The sequence below is a fragment of the Lupinus angustifolius genome, chromosome LG18 (genome assembly GCF_001865875.1).
Source record: "Lupinus angustifolius cultivar Tanjil chromosome LG18, LupAngTanjil_v1.0, whole genome shotgun sequence".
NCBI classification, from domain to species: Eukaryota; Viridiplantae; Streptophyta; class Magnoliopsida; order Fabales; family Fabaceae; genus Lupinus; species Lupinus angustifolius.
The window spans coordinates 16063617-16082091 of NC_032026.1; the positions used below are offsets into that span (position 1 = coordinate 16063617).

At 34.0% G+C, this 18475-nt stretch overlaps 3 protein-coding genes across 5 annotated transcripts; 2 read left to right on the forward strand and 1 right to left on the reverse strand.

Annotated features, from left to right (window-relative positions):
* On the forward strand, positions 214 to 3804 carry LOC109332150 (cytochrome P450 87A3). Its single transcript, XM_019567003.1, has 9 exons — positions 214 to 441; positions 567 to 888; positions 979 to 1128; positions 1660 to 1911; positions 2031 to 2120; positions 2224 to 2302; positions 2545 to 2651; positions 3104 to 3231; positions 3375 to 3804. The coding sequence occupies exons 1-9, from the start codon at positions 248 to 250 to the stop codon at positions 3505 to 3507; spliced, it is 1455 nt and encodes a 484-aa protein (XP_019422548.1). The 5' UTR covers positions 214 to 247; the 3' UTR covers positions 3508 to 3804.
* Positions 3869 to 10970, reverse strand: LOC109332149 (protein HAPLESS 2). Of its 2 annotated transcripts, none has more exons than XM_019567002.1 (18): positions 10644 to 10970; positions 10413 to 10556; positions 10227 to 10315; positions 10100 to 10139; positions 9696 to 9753; positions 9553 to 9613; positions 9367 to 9445; positions 8973 to 9107; positions 8217 to 8411; positions 7737 to 7817; positions 7557 to 7657; positions 6870 to 6987; positions 6186 to 6218; positions 5975 to 6068; positions 5791 to 5879; positions 5375 to 5490; positions 4526 to 4626; positions 3869 to 4437 (listed from the first exon to the last, which is right to left on the reverse strand). In XM_019567002.1, the coding sequence occupies exons 1-18, from the start codon at positions 10830 to 10832 to the stop codon at positions 3959 to 3961; spliced, it is 2202 nt and encodes a 733-aa protein (XP_019422547.1). In that variant the 5' UTR covers positions 10833 to 10970; the 3' UTR covers positions 3869 to 3958. The 2 variants fall into 2 exon arrangements, with proteins under 2 accessions (XP_019422547.1, XP_019422546.1); XM_019567001.1 differs by having other exon boundaries at positions 10227 to 10318.
* LOC109332442 (dual specificity protein kinase shkB-like) lies at positions 12098 to 17693 on the forward strand. Of its 2 annotated transcripts, XM_019567424.1 has the most exons (15): positions 12098 to 12542; positions 13148 to 13544; positions 13621 to 13719; positions 13804 to 13908; positions 14105 to 14678; positions 15149 to 15189; positions 15263 to 15331; positions 15413 to 15513; positions 15665 to 15743; positions 15851 to 15949; positions 16327 to 16395; positions 16543 to 16592; positions 16965 to 17046; positions 17299 to 17393; positions 17501 to 17693. In XM_019567424.1, the coding sequence occupies exons 1-15, from the start codon at positions 12295 to 12297 to the stop codon at positions 17592 to 17594; spliced, it is 2202 nt and encodes a 733-aa protein (XP_019422969.1). In that variant the 5' UTR covers positions 12098 to 12294; the 3' UTR covers positions 17595 to 17693. The 2 variants fall into 2 exon arrangements, with proteins under 2 accessions (XP_019422969.1, XP_019422970.1); XM_019567425.1 differs by lacking the exon at positions 13804 to 13908.

Below are 18475 nucleotides of genomic sequence, written 5' to 3' on the forward strand. Positions count from 1 at the left end.
GGCTTGCCTATATAAGAAGATATCTTCTATGATTCTGATATGCATGCCACCATTGTCTACTCCTTTCTGTCCATTCTTCCCTCCTTTCCCAACTTTAATCTCTTCCTTTTTTCTCTCACTCTCTGCACTTATCCATTCTTCTTAATTCAGCACTTCACTCTATTAATATATTATCTTCTTCTCTATAAAAAAAGAGTTTTTTGGGTATTTTTCTTTACTTTTTAGTTTGTGTTTATAGAAAAAAAAAATGTGGGAGCTATGTGTTGGAGCATTTATTATTATATGCATTACACATTGGGTTTATAGATGGAGAAATCCTAGTTGCAATGGAAAACTACCACCAGGTTCAATGGGCTTGCCACTTCTTGGTGAAAGCCTTCAATTCTTCACCCCTAACACTTCTTCTGATATTCCTCCCTTCATCAAGAAGAGAATGAAAAGGTATATAAGTATTTCATTTTTCATGTTACACCTAAATACTAATCATCAAACCATAGTTCTTTCTATAACAATGATTATGAAAAAGAAGTGTTAGAATATCTTTCATGAACTGAGTTTATCTTCAGGTATGGACCAATTTTCAAGACCAACTTAGTTGGAAGACCAGTTGTAGTATCAACAGACCCAGATTTTAATTACTTCATATTCCAACAAGAGGGACAAGTGTTCCAGAGCTGGTACCCAGAGACATTCACAGAAATCTTTGGGAAACAAAATGTAGGTTCTTTACATGGTTTCATGTACAAGTACCTTAAGAACATGGTACTCAATCTGTTTGGTCCTGAAAGCCTTAAAAAGATGCTATCTGAAGTTGAGAACACAGCATGCAGATCATTACAACAGTGGTCATGTCAGGACAGTGTTGAATTGAAGGAAGCAACAGCAAGGGTATAAATAATCAGTAGTTAATATAACACACTAACTATTCTTTCTCATTCCACTAAATGTCTGAACTTTGCTATGTACACTTCCTTGTAGATGATATTTGATTTGACTGCAAAAAAGCTAATCAGTTATGATTCAAACAAGGCTTCAGAAAATCTAAGGGAGAACTTTGTTGCATTTATACAAGGGCTCATTTCTTTCCCTCTGGATGTTCCAGGAACAGCTTATCACAAATGTCTGCAGGTAAGTCCAAACTGCCAACTCTAGATATTGTATCATGGGCACGTTTGGTAAACAACCTTATTATATGCTTATTCAATCAACTTTTACAAAAATATGTTAAAACAGCTTATTTTAATAAGTTTCTTTGATAAGCTTACTGAAATAAACTAAAAAGAGCTTACAAGATAATAAGCTATTTTCATAAGCTGTTCTCATTTTTCCAAATAAGTTTTTTACAAACTGCTGCAAAAACTCCATTTATCATTCTCACCTTATATGCTGTTTAAGTTCTTCCTTGGAAAATTTTCATAAAGTTAAGGAAAGTATTAGATATTAGTTAATCAGGCTTGCTAAACGACGAAATAAAAATGGAGTAGTTTTGTTCTTTTCAGTAGTTTTTTTACAGACCATCTTTTATATTAGAAAAGAGCGAAACTACTTTACGATAGAATATCATGGTGTCGTTCGATTCATATAGCCGACTCCATCTAATGTGATAAAGGCTTGGGCGTTGTTATTATCTTTTGATCATTGATTCATTATTCTTGTCAGGGAAGGAAAAAAGCAATGAGGATGCTTAAGAAGATGCTGCAGGAAAGAAGGGCAATGCCAAGGAAACAGCAGACAGATTTCTTTGACTATGTGGTTGAAGAACTAAAGAAAGAAGGAACAATACTAACCGAAGCGATAGCGCTGGACCTCATGTTTGTGCTCCTCTTTGCAAGCTTTGAAACTACTTCTCTGGCCATTACTTATGCCATCAAACTCCTTTCTGACAATCCCTTGGTGCTCAAGCAATTACAAGTATGTTAAATAATATATATTTATTATAATAATCCAATCTTTGAATTACTCCTATTTTTTTATGTCTTTCATTTTGACTTCTACTAATTGAAAAGTGCCATTGGTATTGTGCCTTTTAGGAAGAACATAAAGCCATCCTAGAACAACGTGAAGATCCTAACTCTGGAATCACATGGAAAGAATATAAATCAATGACATTTACATTTCAGGTTCATCAATAATTTTGTCCTTGTTTTATTAATGAGTGAAAATGTTGAGTTACTTTCTATATATGTGTATATATCTTGTTAACAAGTCCATGACTATTTGCAGTTCATAAATGAAACTGTGAGACTTGCAAATATAGTGCCAGGAATCTTCCGGAAGGCAATGAAGGAAATTAGTTTTAAGGGTATGTCATTAATTACTGGTTTGCACAAATATCATTGTATCACAAAGAAGAAATAGTTTTTATAAGATAATGATCATTCTACTGATTTTAAGAAAAAATATTTGATGGGATTCCAATTTAAAATACTACATACTATTATTATCAACTTTTTATGGTTCAATGCACACATACCTTGTTCTTTAAGTAACAGAGAAGTTCAGTGTATCTGTCATGATTTCATCTGCCACAATTAATACTTGCAGGGTACACAATACCAGCAGGGTGGGCAGTTATGGTGTGTCCCCCAGCTGTTCACTTGAACCCGAAGAAATATCGAGATCCTCTTGCCTTTAATCCATGGAGATGGGAGGTGAATTTAATACCTTCTATTTTCTTTCCAAAGCTTAAGTCATTTCAGAAATGCTTCAAAGGATACAAAACTACAGGAAAACATCACTTATATCACTATCTATATTATGTTAACTCCCTATGCCAATTGACACGAACACACCGACACAAGGAGTTGTGATCTAATACTTGAATGGTTCTGGTATGTGGTACGTGATTCATACCGGTTCGTCATTTTAATGTTATTATGACGAACCCGATATGCAAAATTCGATACACAGTACATACGGTAAATGAGTTTACCATGTAACTGGTTGTGATACACTCAAGTCTCAACTCCAGTTGACATAGATAAGGGTATAAATGATGTAATCCAGTAGCTAAAAACTAGCCATCAATTTACAATTAACTTAGATCTTAATCTGCATTCTGTCTTCCTTTTCAATTTACTGACCACAAAAAAATGGCCTACAGGGAGTAGAATTAAGTGGTGCTACAAAAAATTTCATGGCTTTTGGTGGAGGCATGAGATTTTGTGTTGGAACAGACTTCACCAAGGTTCAGATGGCTGTCTTTCTTCATAGTTTGGTAACAAAGTACAGGTAGATCATGAAATTGCAATCCCATGCATGTATATATATATATATATATATGTATACGTGTGTGCATATATATATATATGTATGCCACTGAATTTGAATTGAGATGCAGAGTTAAGTAAGTCTTTAACATCTGAACATTTCAGGTGGCGACCTATCAAAGGAGGAAATATTGTTAGAACTCCGGGTTTACAATTTCCAAATGGCTTTCATGTTCAAATCATGGAGAAAGATCAAATAAATCAGGAAACAGAATATACCAATACCATTACAAATTAGAAACCAAAACTATGCAAGAGAGACTCACATCTGGTGGGAATTTGCACTGGCATCTTCCCAATCATTGGCATTTTCAAGACAAACAAGGCAGAGATTTATCGTGGAACCGGAGAAGTAACCATAACGATCTCTTAGTAAGTTTTGCCTAGGTCACTTAAAAATTGAAAGAGTGTATTAGATCCAAAATATGACATCTCTTACCTTAGAAAAGGAAGGTGAGGGAGAGGAAAGAGTTTTACTTTGTAACAAGTGGTGTAAATGTTTCAGATTATATCCTTTTATAAAATATCATTCACATCAGAACATTGAATTGGCATTATTTCAATATCTTCCACAATTTTTGTTCACCCCATCCCATTAGAAAGTTATACAATGTGAGAAATTTGGTCTAGAACATTATATAAAACTAAGAGAAATTTACAGTAAACTATTAATTCGGCTACAACTTTCTCTACCCATCCTCTGGCTCATATAGCAGAAATTCATTGTGTTTGTCATACTTTTCTTGCCTCTCTTTGTGATGCTTCTGTTCCATCAATTTAAGCCCTTTTGAAGTGTCTCCTTCCTTTCTGTGTTTGTAATGTCCTGGATTGTCACCATGATGCTGCACAATATCTATATTCTTTTTATGTGAATGCTTGTGCTTTTCTTTCTGAACATGGTGTAAATAATCAAAATGGTTAGAGTCCCTTTCAGAATGCCTGTGCTTGTGCTCATGACTAATCCTTCGTCTATACTGGGCGCCATGTTTAGGGTGCCTATGTTCATGTTTATGATGTTTGTTACTATGAGTATGATGGTGTCCACGAACAATTTCCAAGTTCCGTTTATCTACGAATGTCTGTTCATCAGCACCAAATATATTTTCCCACCAGTCGTAAAGAGGATCAAATACACCTTTCTGGTGCAAAAGCCATAATAGCACAAGCACTGCATTTCAAAGAACAGTTTTTATATTTCCTGTGTTCTGCTGACATTACAAACTTTAGCACACCATAGACATTAAATAGAAGTTTACCTGTTGGAAAAATTGCCAAAAACAGACCAAACATCATTACCCAACTCAAGCATACATATTGTATGTGACACTTGAAGTCAAAAAACCCAGAGCATTTTTGTCTGTTCACCCACTTGAAGAGATTAGTCCAGATATTTGTCAAGACAAATGAGTCAACATCAAACAAAGCTTATGGTTAATAAGGTACTATATAGTTATAGATCTTCCAGTACCCTGCTTCTATGTAAAGGTGGTTCATACTAATATGTAGAATCATTTGGAAACAAATCAGGAACACAAAAACTCACTACAACATATCAAACAATATGGGAGAATAAAGAAGATCACATGATTCATTCCAATAAATCATTGATCTCAATTAAGAGTACCAGCTTTTTTAGTCCTTGTGTTACTGACTAGATTGTTGAGTAGTTTCTGCATAAAATAGTTTAGCTTTTTTTTCTCTTCCCTTTATGCTAATTTGAAAGGCAAAATATAACATACTACCTCAATGAAAAATAAACCTTGTTCTACATTTTCATAGCAGTCAGTCCAGATGCAAGCATAAATATTCAACTTTTAAAACAAAGTGATACTTCTTTGTCATTTCCATATGTTTAACAGTTACCATTTCAAATTATACAAAGCTCCTTATGACCATGGCCATATCTGATTGCCCAGTAAAATTTCTCATCAAGTGAGGAGTTTGATAAAAAATACACACTACTACAACAGGTCAAAGCAATACTAATATTCCCCATGAATAAAAAAAGTTCTGTTCTAAATGATACAAAAATTCAAGAAATGGATATTTTGCATATATTCTAGAATTTGAATGATGCAATCTGTAAATTCTAGTAGAAAACATACCTGCAAGTTTTTCCAGTGATAAATTCTATAGTGCTTGTCCATATTTTATTCCATAAGCTCTCAATAGAATCAAAGAAACCACTTATACTGGTCTCTGGTAGTTGAAATGGCATGCCCTGCAGTTGATCAATGATTTGGTGATCCACAAAATCATATTTTTTGTTGTTGTCATAATATGTTTCATTACATCGCCGACAACTAGCTTGTTTTTTGTTCAACAATCAGAAGACTATCATTCTGATGAACTTTATATGTGTATATATAAAAGGGTCGGCCTAGTGTACGAGACTCCCATTTAGTGGAATCTGGAGATGTTAGATATATGTAACCTTTAAGAACATCATACCATAGTATAACTGATTTGAATAAGTTTCATGTCACAGGATAATAAATTCTGGTACGGGAAAAGAACAAACCTGTGTTCCGTTGTCAAGAACCATACCCGTAGTAGTAAATTGACATTCAGCTCTGTCAACCTCACCATAATCAGAGTCCTTTAGTATAGCTTCATTAAAACACATGGAAAATAGACAACTGAGTATCAATATTTTCCTCCACTTTAATCTTCATAATAGACATTAACCGTAATATTTATTTTACCTGCACAAAAATATTTTGAAGCTTGATCAGTGTTTGGGTAGATTTTGAATGCTCGGGTTGTAATCTCATTTGGCTTCATTATTAAATATTGTTCCTGCAAGCATGTTGGGGGAAAAACACCCATAAGTAGAATATCAAAGAATTATAAAGCTGCAAAGGGAAAAGTGGAAAACCAGTTAGTTGAGGATGAACATATGTTTCAGTATAGTACCTCCATCAAGGTGACATCCTTGGAGCAATTAAACTGCAAAACACCACAATACTTCAATGCTAAAACTACAACTTGTTTCCTTGAGAAACACTACAGCCATGCAAACTTAAAATACATAGGAACTAAGTTTTGTAACCTTAAAAAAACTAGAGAATCTTGAGCGCCATGCAAATGTTAATTTCTTCTCATGCAGTAAGCTCATCTAACTAGGAATAATTGAATCGAACATATTATTTTGTTATGAAGTTTATGGATGTGAAATGAGAATGTGATATTTAGTAAAATGATCGTGCCTTCATCCAAGTGTCATGAAGCTTATGGACATGATTTATGAATTGTTATAACATCTTTTAATCCATGTAGTTGACCCTCCTGGTGGGAATAAGACTTGGTTGATGTTGTTGTTCATCCAAACTAAGATCACAGGTCAGGTCAAGTTCTTTAAAAAATCATAACCATCCCTAGTATTTAATATTACATCTTGTAACCAAAGAAGTAGAATAATACTTTCAAGCCTTCAAAATGTGCTAATTAATATAAGGCATATATGGCATCATATCAAATAAATATTTCATTGTCCAAGTAAAAGCACAGGATAACAAAAATTGATGCCACGAGGCTCAGCATGAGCCGTAACTAAACATCTAAGAATGTGAAGAACTATGATGGATAGAGACTGAATACCGTCAAACTATATGATGCTTCCACCTCACCAATATTCTTAGTTGTGATTGTAGCAACTCCAAATTGAGTTAAGGCTTCAAATGTAGGGATGCTAACACTTAAAATCTTTCCAGGGCTCCTGGAGAAAAGGAAGTGTCAAGCAGCTTGTGATTTTTTTGACTATAAACACAATAATTCTGCTGGATAAAAAAGGCATCCGCCTGCATCATTAGAAACCAAATTGGCTGCATTAAACTTACCTCCGTCATTTTCCTCGGAACCATACACCAGACTAACAAAGGAAACTTATTTTCATGATTTTTGTTTCAGTCTTAGACTTTATCATGTATACTCCATCATTATCCCCCGCCCCCGAAAAAATTAATTATTACAGTTGACCAAACACCATAACTTCTGTTTGCAAAAAAATTCAGCGATTGAATGACTACACCAACATCTCAAACTTTTTGTCAGAATAAAACCAAACTCAGACTACAAAACATTCTTGCACATCAACAACATTCACAAGAAAAACAACAGTCCATCAGCAACTTAAGTTTTCAGTCACTACTACTAGCAATAAACAAAGGTCTCAAAAACAAGTTTCATAAAATAGAATGGGCATGACAGATCCATATCCATGACATGCATATTTATAAAGAATACCATTGTTTTGATATGATCTCTATATCAAGGAAATAATAATACCTTTGATATACATACTCTACATCAGTGGCACTTAATTCTATCAAAATGTTTGTATTAAGAACCTCTGTAATTCCTATTGAGAAAGAATAACTTCCAGCGCCCTGCAGACAAATCAAATAAAAATCATTTCAAATTGAATTCATCATGTTTAATATAACGATACAATTACCGTAACATAACTGGATGCTGGTTTATCCTTTCAAACCTTCCTTCCAAACCATATAGTGGCACCTGATTCCTACTTATTCGGTTCAAGTCAGCCTGTTAAAAGCAAGAATGTTCCTTTCAAATTCTCACCAACACTAAGAATACTGCAGATGAAGTATAAGTTAAAGCATATTAACATATACATTATGACTTGTAATAACACAACTTCTCTGTGCATTGGAGTAAATATACATGTCTTAAAATCATTGACGTGTGTGTGCGAGTGCGTGCAATGTCTGGTGCAAGAGTTATGAAAAGTCAACTTATGATCCCTTTTTACAACTTAACCTTTTGGGTGTCTGCACAGGAGAGATATACCACTAAAAAATATTCCATGTAAGGAATTCGTACATTAGCATAAAAGGGGGTGAAAAGAAAAAAAGAAAGAAGTGGCACCAAAATAGTGAATGGGGATACAAACTAGAGGAAAAGAATTATTGTTGCAGTACTAACCTCTCGAAAATTCCACAACTGATTATGCAAGCAACTCCAAAAGGGTGAAGAGCAAAAGTTTGGTTGTTGATTGAAAGCTTCATAGCTGACACCAATTTTGTTACATTCAATACCATCTAACGTAAATCTTACTCTCTCAAGCAGCATCCACATAGAAATATTTCTTCCCAAATCTTGCGGTTGAGCGGGGCCACTCTGCCATAAGAAAATTTTGCAAATATTTTGTTTAAGCTTGTAGAATTTGTGAACGATGTCAAAAGTATGTAAAAGTTCTTGAGACTATAGGGAGCATGGTTTTCTTCATGCTTGCAAGTTCTGTTTATTTTTCCAATTTTTTGTTATCATATTCCTATTCCATATATGTACCTTGATTTAACTCCACTGCAAAAGTGGGTTATTGTAAACTATATGTTCAAAGAATTCATTAATGAATGCAACTATCAAGAAACTGTCTAAGAGTAGATTTGTGATTAACAAAACAATGTTCATGAAGCCAATTTAACAGAGTTGTCAATAGCAGCATAAAATTATTTAATAACCAATTCTTTAACCTAATTCAGTCTCCTTTTCAAAAAGTAAAAAGAAAAAAAACTAATCCAGTCTCAATTTTATTTTACTACAACATATGTTGTTCACAAAATATGCCAGAAATCTACTAGAAAATCATAAAGCTTACATCTTTGTGGATAAATTTATACTTCTAACAGCTAAAACCAGTTGGGATCAATTATGGTGAAACCAGTAAATCAAGCATACCTGCCTTGGTACAACAAGATAGAAATCCTCAAAAGATGGTATACTTGTATACCCAGCAAAATCCCCGATAAGACTAACCCTCAAAAATTTATCATCAGATATCACTGTCCTGTTTTCAGGACCCACAACCACTTCCTGCCGGCCAAATAATGGATGGCGAAAATTCTGTGTTAGATAAACAGAAACTGGAAAACAAGAGGACAGAACAATATTATATATGTATGCTCTTATTAGCATTTTACACTTTTTTCCATTGCAAGCACAATATAATATGAAAGATTCTGGATACTTAAAGAACACCAGTATCATGATGCAAAATGCATAACCTACGGAAAAAGATGAATGTCTCATTTAAATCATATAATATTGCTTAAGCAAACCAACGATTACATACCGAAACTTCATTTCCACTCTTCACCTGTATTCGAACGCTAAATCCCAATGTTCGCCGCCCAATACCAAAGACATGAAACCTGAATTGATCTAAAAAAATAAGAAAATCTAAGTTGTAACTGGTAACCAAAACAAGGAAGGACTTCACATTTAATATAAGCATAGGACGGGGAGGTGGAAGGCTTACCAATCACCTGGAAAGCGCACACAATGTGCAGTGTTGGCCTTTCCTTTTGTCAATTTGTCAACTGCTTAAACAACATTGTTGTAAATTCCATGTTTCCTAAAAACTTAATACTAATAATGGTGCCAACGGCATAGAGCACTTACAAAAGTTTCCACATGATGAAGGCATCCGCCGCCGAGGCCCACATGGACAACAGATTGGCTGGATTAAAGATAGACAGACATATATGTTAAGCAAGGTCAAATGCCAATGAATGTGCCAAAAAGGTTTTCTTTTTTTGGAAGAAATTGTCATCATAAGCCCTTAGAACATAAATTGTAATTGGAAAACTGGACATCCCAATATATTGCAAGTACAACATATTATAATATCATGATTCAAAAAACAAAAAAATTAAAGTGAAAGTATTTCTTAGTATCCTACATTTTCGGTTGGAAGATCGGCTCTGCGACTGATAGTAAATAATACAAATTACAAGTGTTAAACACAGAAAGACATGACCTTTAGTGTTAACTACAAAGCAAGCCTAACATGGAAGAAAAGCCACCTGAGTATTCTCAACAATATGACCCTCTTCATCTCGCAATCTGAAAAACAACACAAATTTGAGAATGAGGGTAATCTAAATCTCAAGTTCATAAATAGATAATAAATAATAACAAAACATAGCTTGCCTCTCGCATATCTTTACAACATTTGCACTAGCATCTGGCTTGCACTTGCGCGTTTTAACAAAAAATTCTTCAGGTTTATAAGGAACATCCTGCTAAATGCACATTAAACCATAACGCATGATAAGATATTAAGAAAAAAGATATAGTTAGTTAACAAATAAATGTTGTAAGAGAAGAGAATCATACACGTATATATGTTAAGTCATAGAATGCATATGCAGCAGATTTATTAACAGTTATAACAGGAGGAACCCTTAAAGTTTGCATTTTTGCAGTTGCATTTTCTTCTACTTCAACCAATTCAGCAACAATTGATGCCTCTCCTCCACTCTATTAAAAAACACACTATAAATTAGTGAAAAATTTAAACTTTATTGATTCTACTACTTAATAAATTAGTAATTGTGAAATTCATACGGAGCCACTAGGAACAGCCATGTTGAGAACGATTTTGGTAGTGCAATTGAGATTTTGTTCAGAGTCTGAATTCTTCTCACATTTCTGTAGCTTTGATTTGGATATAATTTGAACTCCTTCTGTGACATGGAGAATGAAAAAGCAACATAAGAAGAAGATGATTATGGTGCTACGTGAAAGCAATGTCATTGTTTTTGTTCATAATGGGTTTGGTTTGAACTCAACAGAGACTAATTTCATGGAATGATGGCGGTTTGGCGGTTTTGAAGAATGTCCCACGATTTAAACCGGTTTGGAGTTTTAAATAAATAAATAAACATGGTACGAGGATTATATTGCAAATAGTAATCTTGGTGGTGTTTTAAATTTTAGTTGTTATTTGATGTCATGATTACAAAAATATTTTTGAATTTCATGTGGTTAAGGTTGGAAACATGTCAGATCATCTATTATAAACCTATTACCTAACCTATAACAGATCAGACCAGACAATACTTTTTTCGTAAACAAGATTGGTTCACGCTTTTTGAAAAGTATATTTATTTTAACAGATCAGACTTTAAGTCATCCAAAAGACTACTTATTAAGGCTAACATATTTAGTTATATTATATAATATGTTCAGATTATACAATTTTAACCTAAGTAATATTATATTATATCTATCTATACTATTAATAAAGGGAAAACACAAAATAACCACCCATCATGGTGTAATTTGTGTTTTCCTATTTTGCCCTCAATATCTTTTTATTTCTACCAAAAAAACCATATAATGTTATTTTCTTATTTTATCCTTATTATCTTCTTATTTCAAAAGTGTATTTCAAAAATTGAATATTAGACAAATTGAATAAATTTTGGGTTGACAGACACGACACTGCATGTCAACACACTAGTATAATATAATTTTAATATAAAAATATAACTTAATTCCTAGGGTTAAAAAATCTAATTAAAAGTATGAATATTAATTTATTTAGATTTCCACATAATGATTTATTTTAATATTATATAGTATAAGAAATATTTAAACCGACTAATAAATTAGACTTTTAAACAATTCAGACATAGATTTTGATATTTTTAAACACACGAACAAGCAAGCTTAGACTCCTACATGTTATATAGATTGAGTTAGGATCCTCTCTATTAATTAATTAATGGAGAAACAAGTACTTCAAAAAAAGTAAAGAGAAATGCAACTTTAAATTACACTATAATCTTTTGATTACAATAAAATCACACATTTGTCATTAAAAACAAGTAAAAAAGATGATCCTTACTCATATATACTATATCTGTTTAAAATAAAGTCTGGTATGACGTTTCACCCAATTTAATACAATATGTTCACATTAATGTGATCTAATATCAAACTGCAATTACAATGTAATAATATATGACGCAGCAGTCCACAATATAAATTAGTGTCTAAACTAGAAACCCATGAAAAGACAGAATTGGTTGTTTATTCCGGTAATTCCAATACCTGTCTGCATATGATAGCTTCGAGGAACGGTCTCAGATACGTGTCAAACAACCTTTAGCCACAAACAATAAGTTAGGAAGTGAAGAAAGAGAATATAAACTACCACTACTAATAATACGCAAAGCAATAATAACGAGCATTGATATTGCATGCAACTTCAATGGGTGTGGAAGATAGAGAAGAACGTGTTTATGAAGCTTTGTTGGATCGATGTAGAAGCATGGAGAAGAGTCAAGCTAAGCTGAGGGAACAGTTTCATGAATTGTTACAGAACAAGAGAGATGAAGATACACATAAAAATCTCCTTTCATGTTTCTTCTTCTCAACAAGCATATATGAAAGTATCATGAAATGCATGGGCCATGCTCTTCATATCTATAAACCTTCATCTAGAGAGATCATATATTGGTAATATACATAGTCATATATACTTATGCATGTTTCTTTTCTTTTTCTCTTTAAATTTTAAAGGTTTAGCTTTTGTCGGTTCAAATCCTGGAAACAGTTCTCAGTTGCGTAATACCTTGATCAACCGTGTAAAAGGCTTATGCAGTGTATGTTTGGATGTAAAATGAAGATGAATAATGCAGAACTGATAGAAGCTGAGTTGTTAGTACTTAGTACAACCCATGCCACTTGTCAATCAAATAGTAAAAGAGTATAGAGAAAAGATAATAATGCAATGGATTTGGTAACGAGTTCGGCCAATTGTGTCCACGTTCGGGAGCGTTGAGAGGCTACCACTCAATCCATTGTGCATAACTTGTACTGCTATTATCTAGATATATGAGTCATTGCACAACGCCACTCAATCCATTGTGCATTTTGTAATCAAAATAGATAACAATCTGCATTACAAATCGATAACACTTTCATATGCCATTCATTTTCTAATTCAATGGAAACCAGATCCAATCTCAAATTAACATTGCACTATATATAAAAAAAGTTCAGTAATTAGCTCAATCTCTTCCATGTTTTTTTGAGCAGAACCTTCTTTTTTTTCATTTCAGGAATCATACAGCAGAAAATCTGTATGGATGGAAGGACTACGAAATCATTGGACAAAGATTTGATGAGTTCTTAATTAGTGAAGAGTATTATGCATCTCTACAAAAGATTATGGAAAGGTTGATGAGAGGAGTACCATGGTCTGGGCAATTTCCATTGAAGAAAAGATCTGGTGAAGTATTTATGGCAATGGTAACTAAAACTCCTCTTTATGAGGATGGTGAACTTGTTGGTGTTATCACTGTTTCAAGTGATGCAGCAGTGTTTAACTTCATACATTCAGAAAACTTAAGAACTTGTCAATTTGGTGTATATGGTCAACCTGAAGTACAGAGGTTAAACTCGAAAAGGATCCAGTGGCCGCCGCGCCCGTTGATTGCATCATCTGTTTCCAATCTGGTTCTTATATGTTTCATTACTACTTCTTTACATTTTTTTGTCTTTGTGTTTCTTCTCATTTTCTGATATCTGACAGGCATCAAAGATTCTCCAACGCCGACATGCCGATGACACAATTTCTAGGAATACTTCAGCAGATGCAGATGATGAAAAACTAGAGCAGTGTAGCATATATGTATGCCTCTTTTCTCCTTGAAGATGCATCTAAGTACCTATTTTAGTATGATAATATTTCACAAGTTTTTACCCCCTCTTTCAGGAAACAAAATACGACTCCAGACATCACCATAGTGAAAACACAACTTCTAGGGAGGCCTCTGAAAAGGACGAGTCCACCGCTGAATTTGGACGACCTTCTAAAATCGTAAATAAATTTTAGATTTTTCCTTTTATCAGTTATCCTAATTCCCAGGTCCTGTTATAAGACAGTACAAGGAATACAAATTTTTTGCTACCCATGTGTACATAATATCCATTTCAAACTTTGTGTAACTATGAACCTTCTTTTACTCTTTATCTATTTAACATATATGATCATCTATATGGTTAAACCATTTCAGGCTGCAAGATTCCTTGCAAAACTTCAAATCGGAGGAAGCCGAAAACTTAGGAAGGATAATGGAAGTATTAAAAGTAATTGCACAAATGAAAATTCAGGCAGCAGTGAAGTCAATAATGACCATGATTTATCTGGAGATTTTTTGGCATTTACTCCGCAACGGTGTGTTGCTAATGGAGAGAATAAAGAAGTAAATCTCCATAAACTTAATTCTTTATTTGATATGAAGAAAGCAGATACAAAAGTTTGTGCACATAAAACTTCTAGTGTTTTCAAAGATAGTTCTGTTAAACGTTTCTCGATGGAGCGAGATGGAAGCCTTGGTTCTCCTATTTCCCAGGACCCGTTGTTAAGATTCCACTGCCAATTTGATTATCCAAAGAGCTTGGAACCAGAAGCTACAAGTAAGGTGATAGAAGATGTAGTGCAAAAGCAGCAAGAAGGGTTGCAATTGCCTAGTTCGGGGGAGAGCACGGGCAGTCATGAAAGTTCATCAAGCAAATGGGATGAGTCTAATACTGTACGGTGTGAAATCCGTTGGGAAGATCTTGAATTAAGAGAGGAGATTGGACAAGGTAATAACATTCTGTTGTGCATTTTTATGATTCCTTTATGTTGAGGAATCAGATGCTAAAATGTATTTGGTAGTATGCTAGGCTGAATTTCAGTGTATGCAGATTTCTACAAAGTTGTATATCGAAATTAATTACGCCCCGTTGTTTAAAGAGCAGGCTCAGACTGATGTAGGACATCAATTATCAATTTTTCCTTCTTAATAGCCTAGAATCCCTTACGCCACAAGTAAATTCAGTCTCTTACTTCAGGGGAAAATGCAATTCTAGTGGATGATGAATTATAATAAACAGGTAGTGGAAAATATTTGCTTCAAGATCTTGTGGGTGTAGGACAAAAGAACTTCTATTTTATGTGCCTTAAAATAATTAGTTTGTACTTATCTGCATATTTCTTACGATAGAACTTGAACTGGTTCTGCATATTATATTTAATGATTCCAAACGCCGACATGTTTTGTTTTACTTTTCAGGTTCTTATGCTGTTGTTCATCATGGAATATGGAATGGATCGGTATATATTGAACATGTTCTTTTATTCTCTTAGTAGGAGTAGAGTTGTCATCTGCCCATATTTTTTTTATCAGGATGTTGCTGTCAAGGTTTACTTCGGGAATGGATACGCACAAGAGACTTTGCAAGACTACCGAAAAGAGGTATCTCAAAATACCCTCCCTCCCTATTCTGCTTGAGATAGGAAGCAGCTAATGCCTGAACTATTTTTGTGCATACTTCAGATTGATATAATGAAGAGATTGAGACACCCTAATGTATTGCTTTTCATGGGAGCAGTATACTCACCTGAAAGGCTTGCCATCATGACCGAGTTATTGCCTCGGTAAGATCCATTTTACGGGAGCAGTATACTAGTTAGGCATCTATTTTATTTATGACATTAGATAATTGAATATGAATCTCATGTTCATAAAGCCCCTCGTTTGCTTTTCTTTTCTGGCACTACCTTACACTGATTTTGTTTTGCCGGATAGGGGAAGCCTTTTCAAAATTCTTCACAACAACAATCAGACATTAGACATCAGAAGGCGTTTAAGGATGGCCCTCGATGTTGTGCGTTTTCTATCTCTCTCATCCACACACACGTGTTACCAACAAACTGGTTGCTAGCTGAATCTTCAATGTTCTGATGTTATAATTCACATTGTTGTTTATTGCAGGCTAGAGGTATGAATTATCTTCATCACCGAAATCCACCAATTGTTCATAGAGACCTAAAGTCGTCTAATCTGCTTGTTGATAAAAACTGGACTGTCAAGGTAATAATTGCTTGTAAATTGCTAGAGATGTAATAAAAGTCATTCATGTCTCTTCACCCGATGGTTTACGTTTCTGGGAGAGATAATTCATGAGGCTCTCTCCGATCATTCGGTCTAGAGTTTGATCCTTGTTGCCCCCACTCTTAAATAAAGGAAGTTGAATATCAATGCAGTGTAGGTCGGCTTGTGCATTGTCCACACTTCAAGCCCATACGGCACTTCTGTGACAGGGCATGTTAGAGATATAATAAAAGTCATTTATATGCATTCGTCTAACAGCTTAAGTTTTTGGGAGAATTTGTTCGTTACAAAATGCGTGCCATAGTCTTGGGAATATTGAGTGTCTTGCTCCTGATATCAGTTTGGTTTTTTCTCAGGTTGGAGATTTTGGCCTGTCAAAATTGAAGAATGCAACTTTATTGACTACAAAATCTGGAAGAGGCACTGTAATGATAGCACACATTTTTTCTCTCACTTTTTACATGCAAAACATCTTAGTTGAACAGCTAGTAACAGTAAAATATTTATTTTGCTTTTATGTCAATGCTTCATTATTGCTTTCTCTAACAAGCCCTTTTGCTGTCAAAATGCAGCCTCAGTGGATGGCCCCGGAAGTCCTTCGAAATGAGCCGTCCAATGAGAAGTAATTCCTTAGAGCTGAAACTTACAGTTTGTTTTCAGTTTGAAAAATTATCAGGAAACTTTCTTTAAACATTGTGGATTTTTCCACCAAATTTTCCAAAATCTAAAACTATTTGCTCACTTGTGAAATGGTGTTTGAGGCATTGCTCAATCAACTGTATTAATGTCCTTATAGGGGTCTACAAGTTACAATCATATATTTGATATGAAATCAATATATTTAAATCACTGTCCTACTTTGTCTAGTTTCCAAATACGACCAATTTACGATTTCGGAAGATATTCTGCACTTCCAAGTTCCAAGTAGTGGCTGGATCATATTGAATTGTTAACACGTGCTTCTGATGTAATGACTTCTCTATTTTAAAAACAGGTCTGATGTGTTCAGTTTTGGTGTCATCCTCTGGGAACTAATGACTCAATCTATTCCATGGAAAACTTTGAATTTCCTACAGGTTTTTCTCTTTCACACATGCACTTTCACATACATTGCCTTACTTACCAGCGATTCGAACGTAATTATGGTAGCAGGAATCGAGATTAACGATATAGTAAAGTGGTTTAAGTATATGTACATTTTTGGTTAAAAATGATTGAAACTTGGGTTAATCAAAGTGGTGTGAGATAATGCATGCAGAAGTATATGTAAATAGAGTTATTCAAGTTAAGTACAAAGACAACCAATGTAGTGTATTTGATTTGAAAAGGTTGTTGGAGTGGTTGGCTTTATGGATAGAAGGTTGGACATGCCTGAAGGGCTTGATCCTGATGCAGCATCAATCATCCAAGAATGTTGGAGAAGGTACTTATATCTATATATAGTTATATACTCTCTACTTCAGTTTTATTTTGGTAGAGGTTGATGCATTCTAATTTACTAAAAACTTTGCTTGTGTCAAATGTGAACAGTGATTCAGATAAACGCCCATCATTTCAAGAGCTAATACAGAGAATGATGTTCCTTCTCAACAAAGTAACAGCAGGATCAATTAGGAGAATTTGAGAATCTTGAGGTTGTAGTGTTTTAGTAATGTTTAAGCTTTAGGAATGATTGATTTTTTAGTCAAAATTTGTGTAATGAGTAGAGAAACTTTTATATTAATATTAAAGTAATATACTAATATGTCATTTACCTTAAATTTTTCCTCATTGTCTCATTTTATCACATTAGTATTTTTGATATTTTTTTAGTCACTTCTCTTTCAAGTTGTGCCTTGTCGATTTGCATGTCATGTGTCTATTTTCAATTGTGTGAATTTGATAAAGATGGACCACTGAAATTAGACAAAAAATGAGGAATCAAAATGAGAAAAAAAAATAAGTTAAGAGGTAAAAATACATTTTTGCCTAATATAAAATGGTAAACAATACTAGTTTACATAATCATATTGTCTTCTACATTGGTGCAGCTAATTATTATTGTTCAATGAGACCATTATTTCCATATCTAGCATAGGCAAGAAAAGGTCATGAAACTTGCATATAAAATATATTATTTTTAGAAATATTAGTGCTCCAAAACAAAGTCCTAGTATGCATCAACGAGTGTTGGTTCAACCAGTACATGCTTGATTTCTCTTAAACAAGATATCAGGTTTAAGTCTTGTAGATGAAAAAAATCTCCGTTGGGAGAGTTAACTCCACATACTTGTAGATATTCACGGCTCAGACAAAAGATTGCCTCCGGTGCGAGGTATAATTCATCAAGGCACTCTCTTCATTGATTTGGCAAATGAAGATTGACCTTAGAGGATTTCTGCATTGCATGCAAGCTTCACTAGCAAACATTATATATATATATACATTGGAGAAACTTCATAATCACATTTAATTCAACACTACTAGTTGTTGCTTTTTACCCGAATCACCTTTGTTAGCATCCAC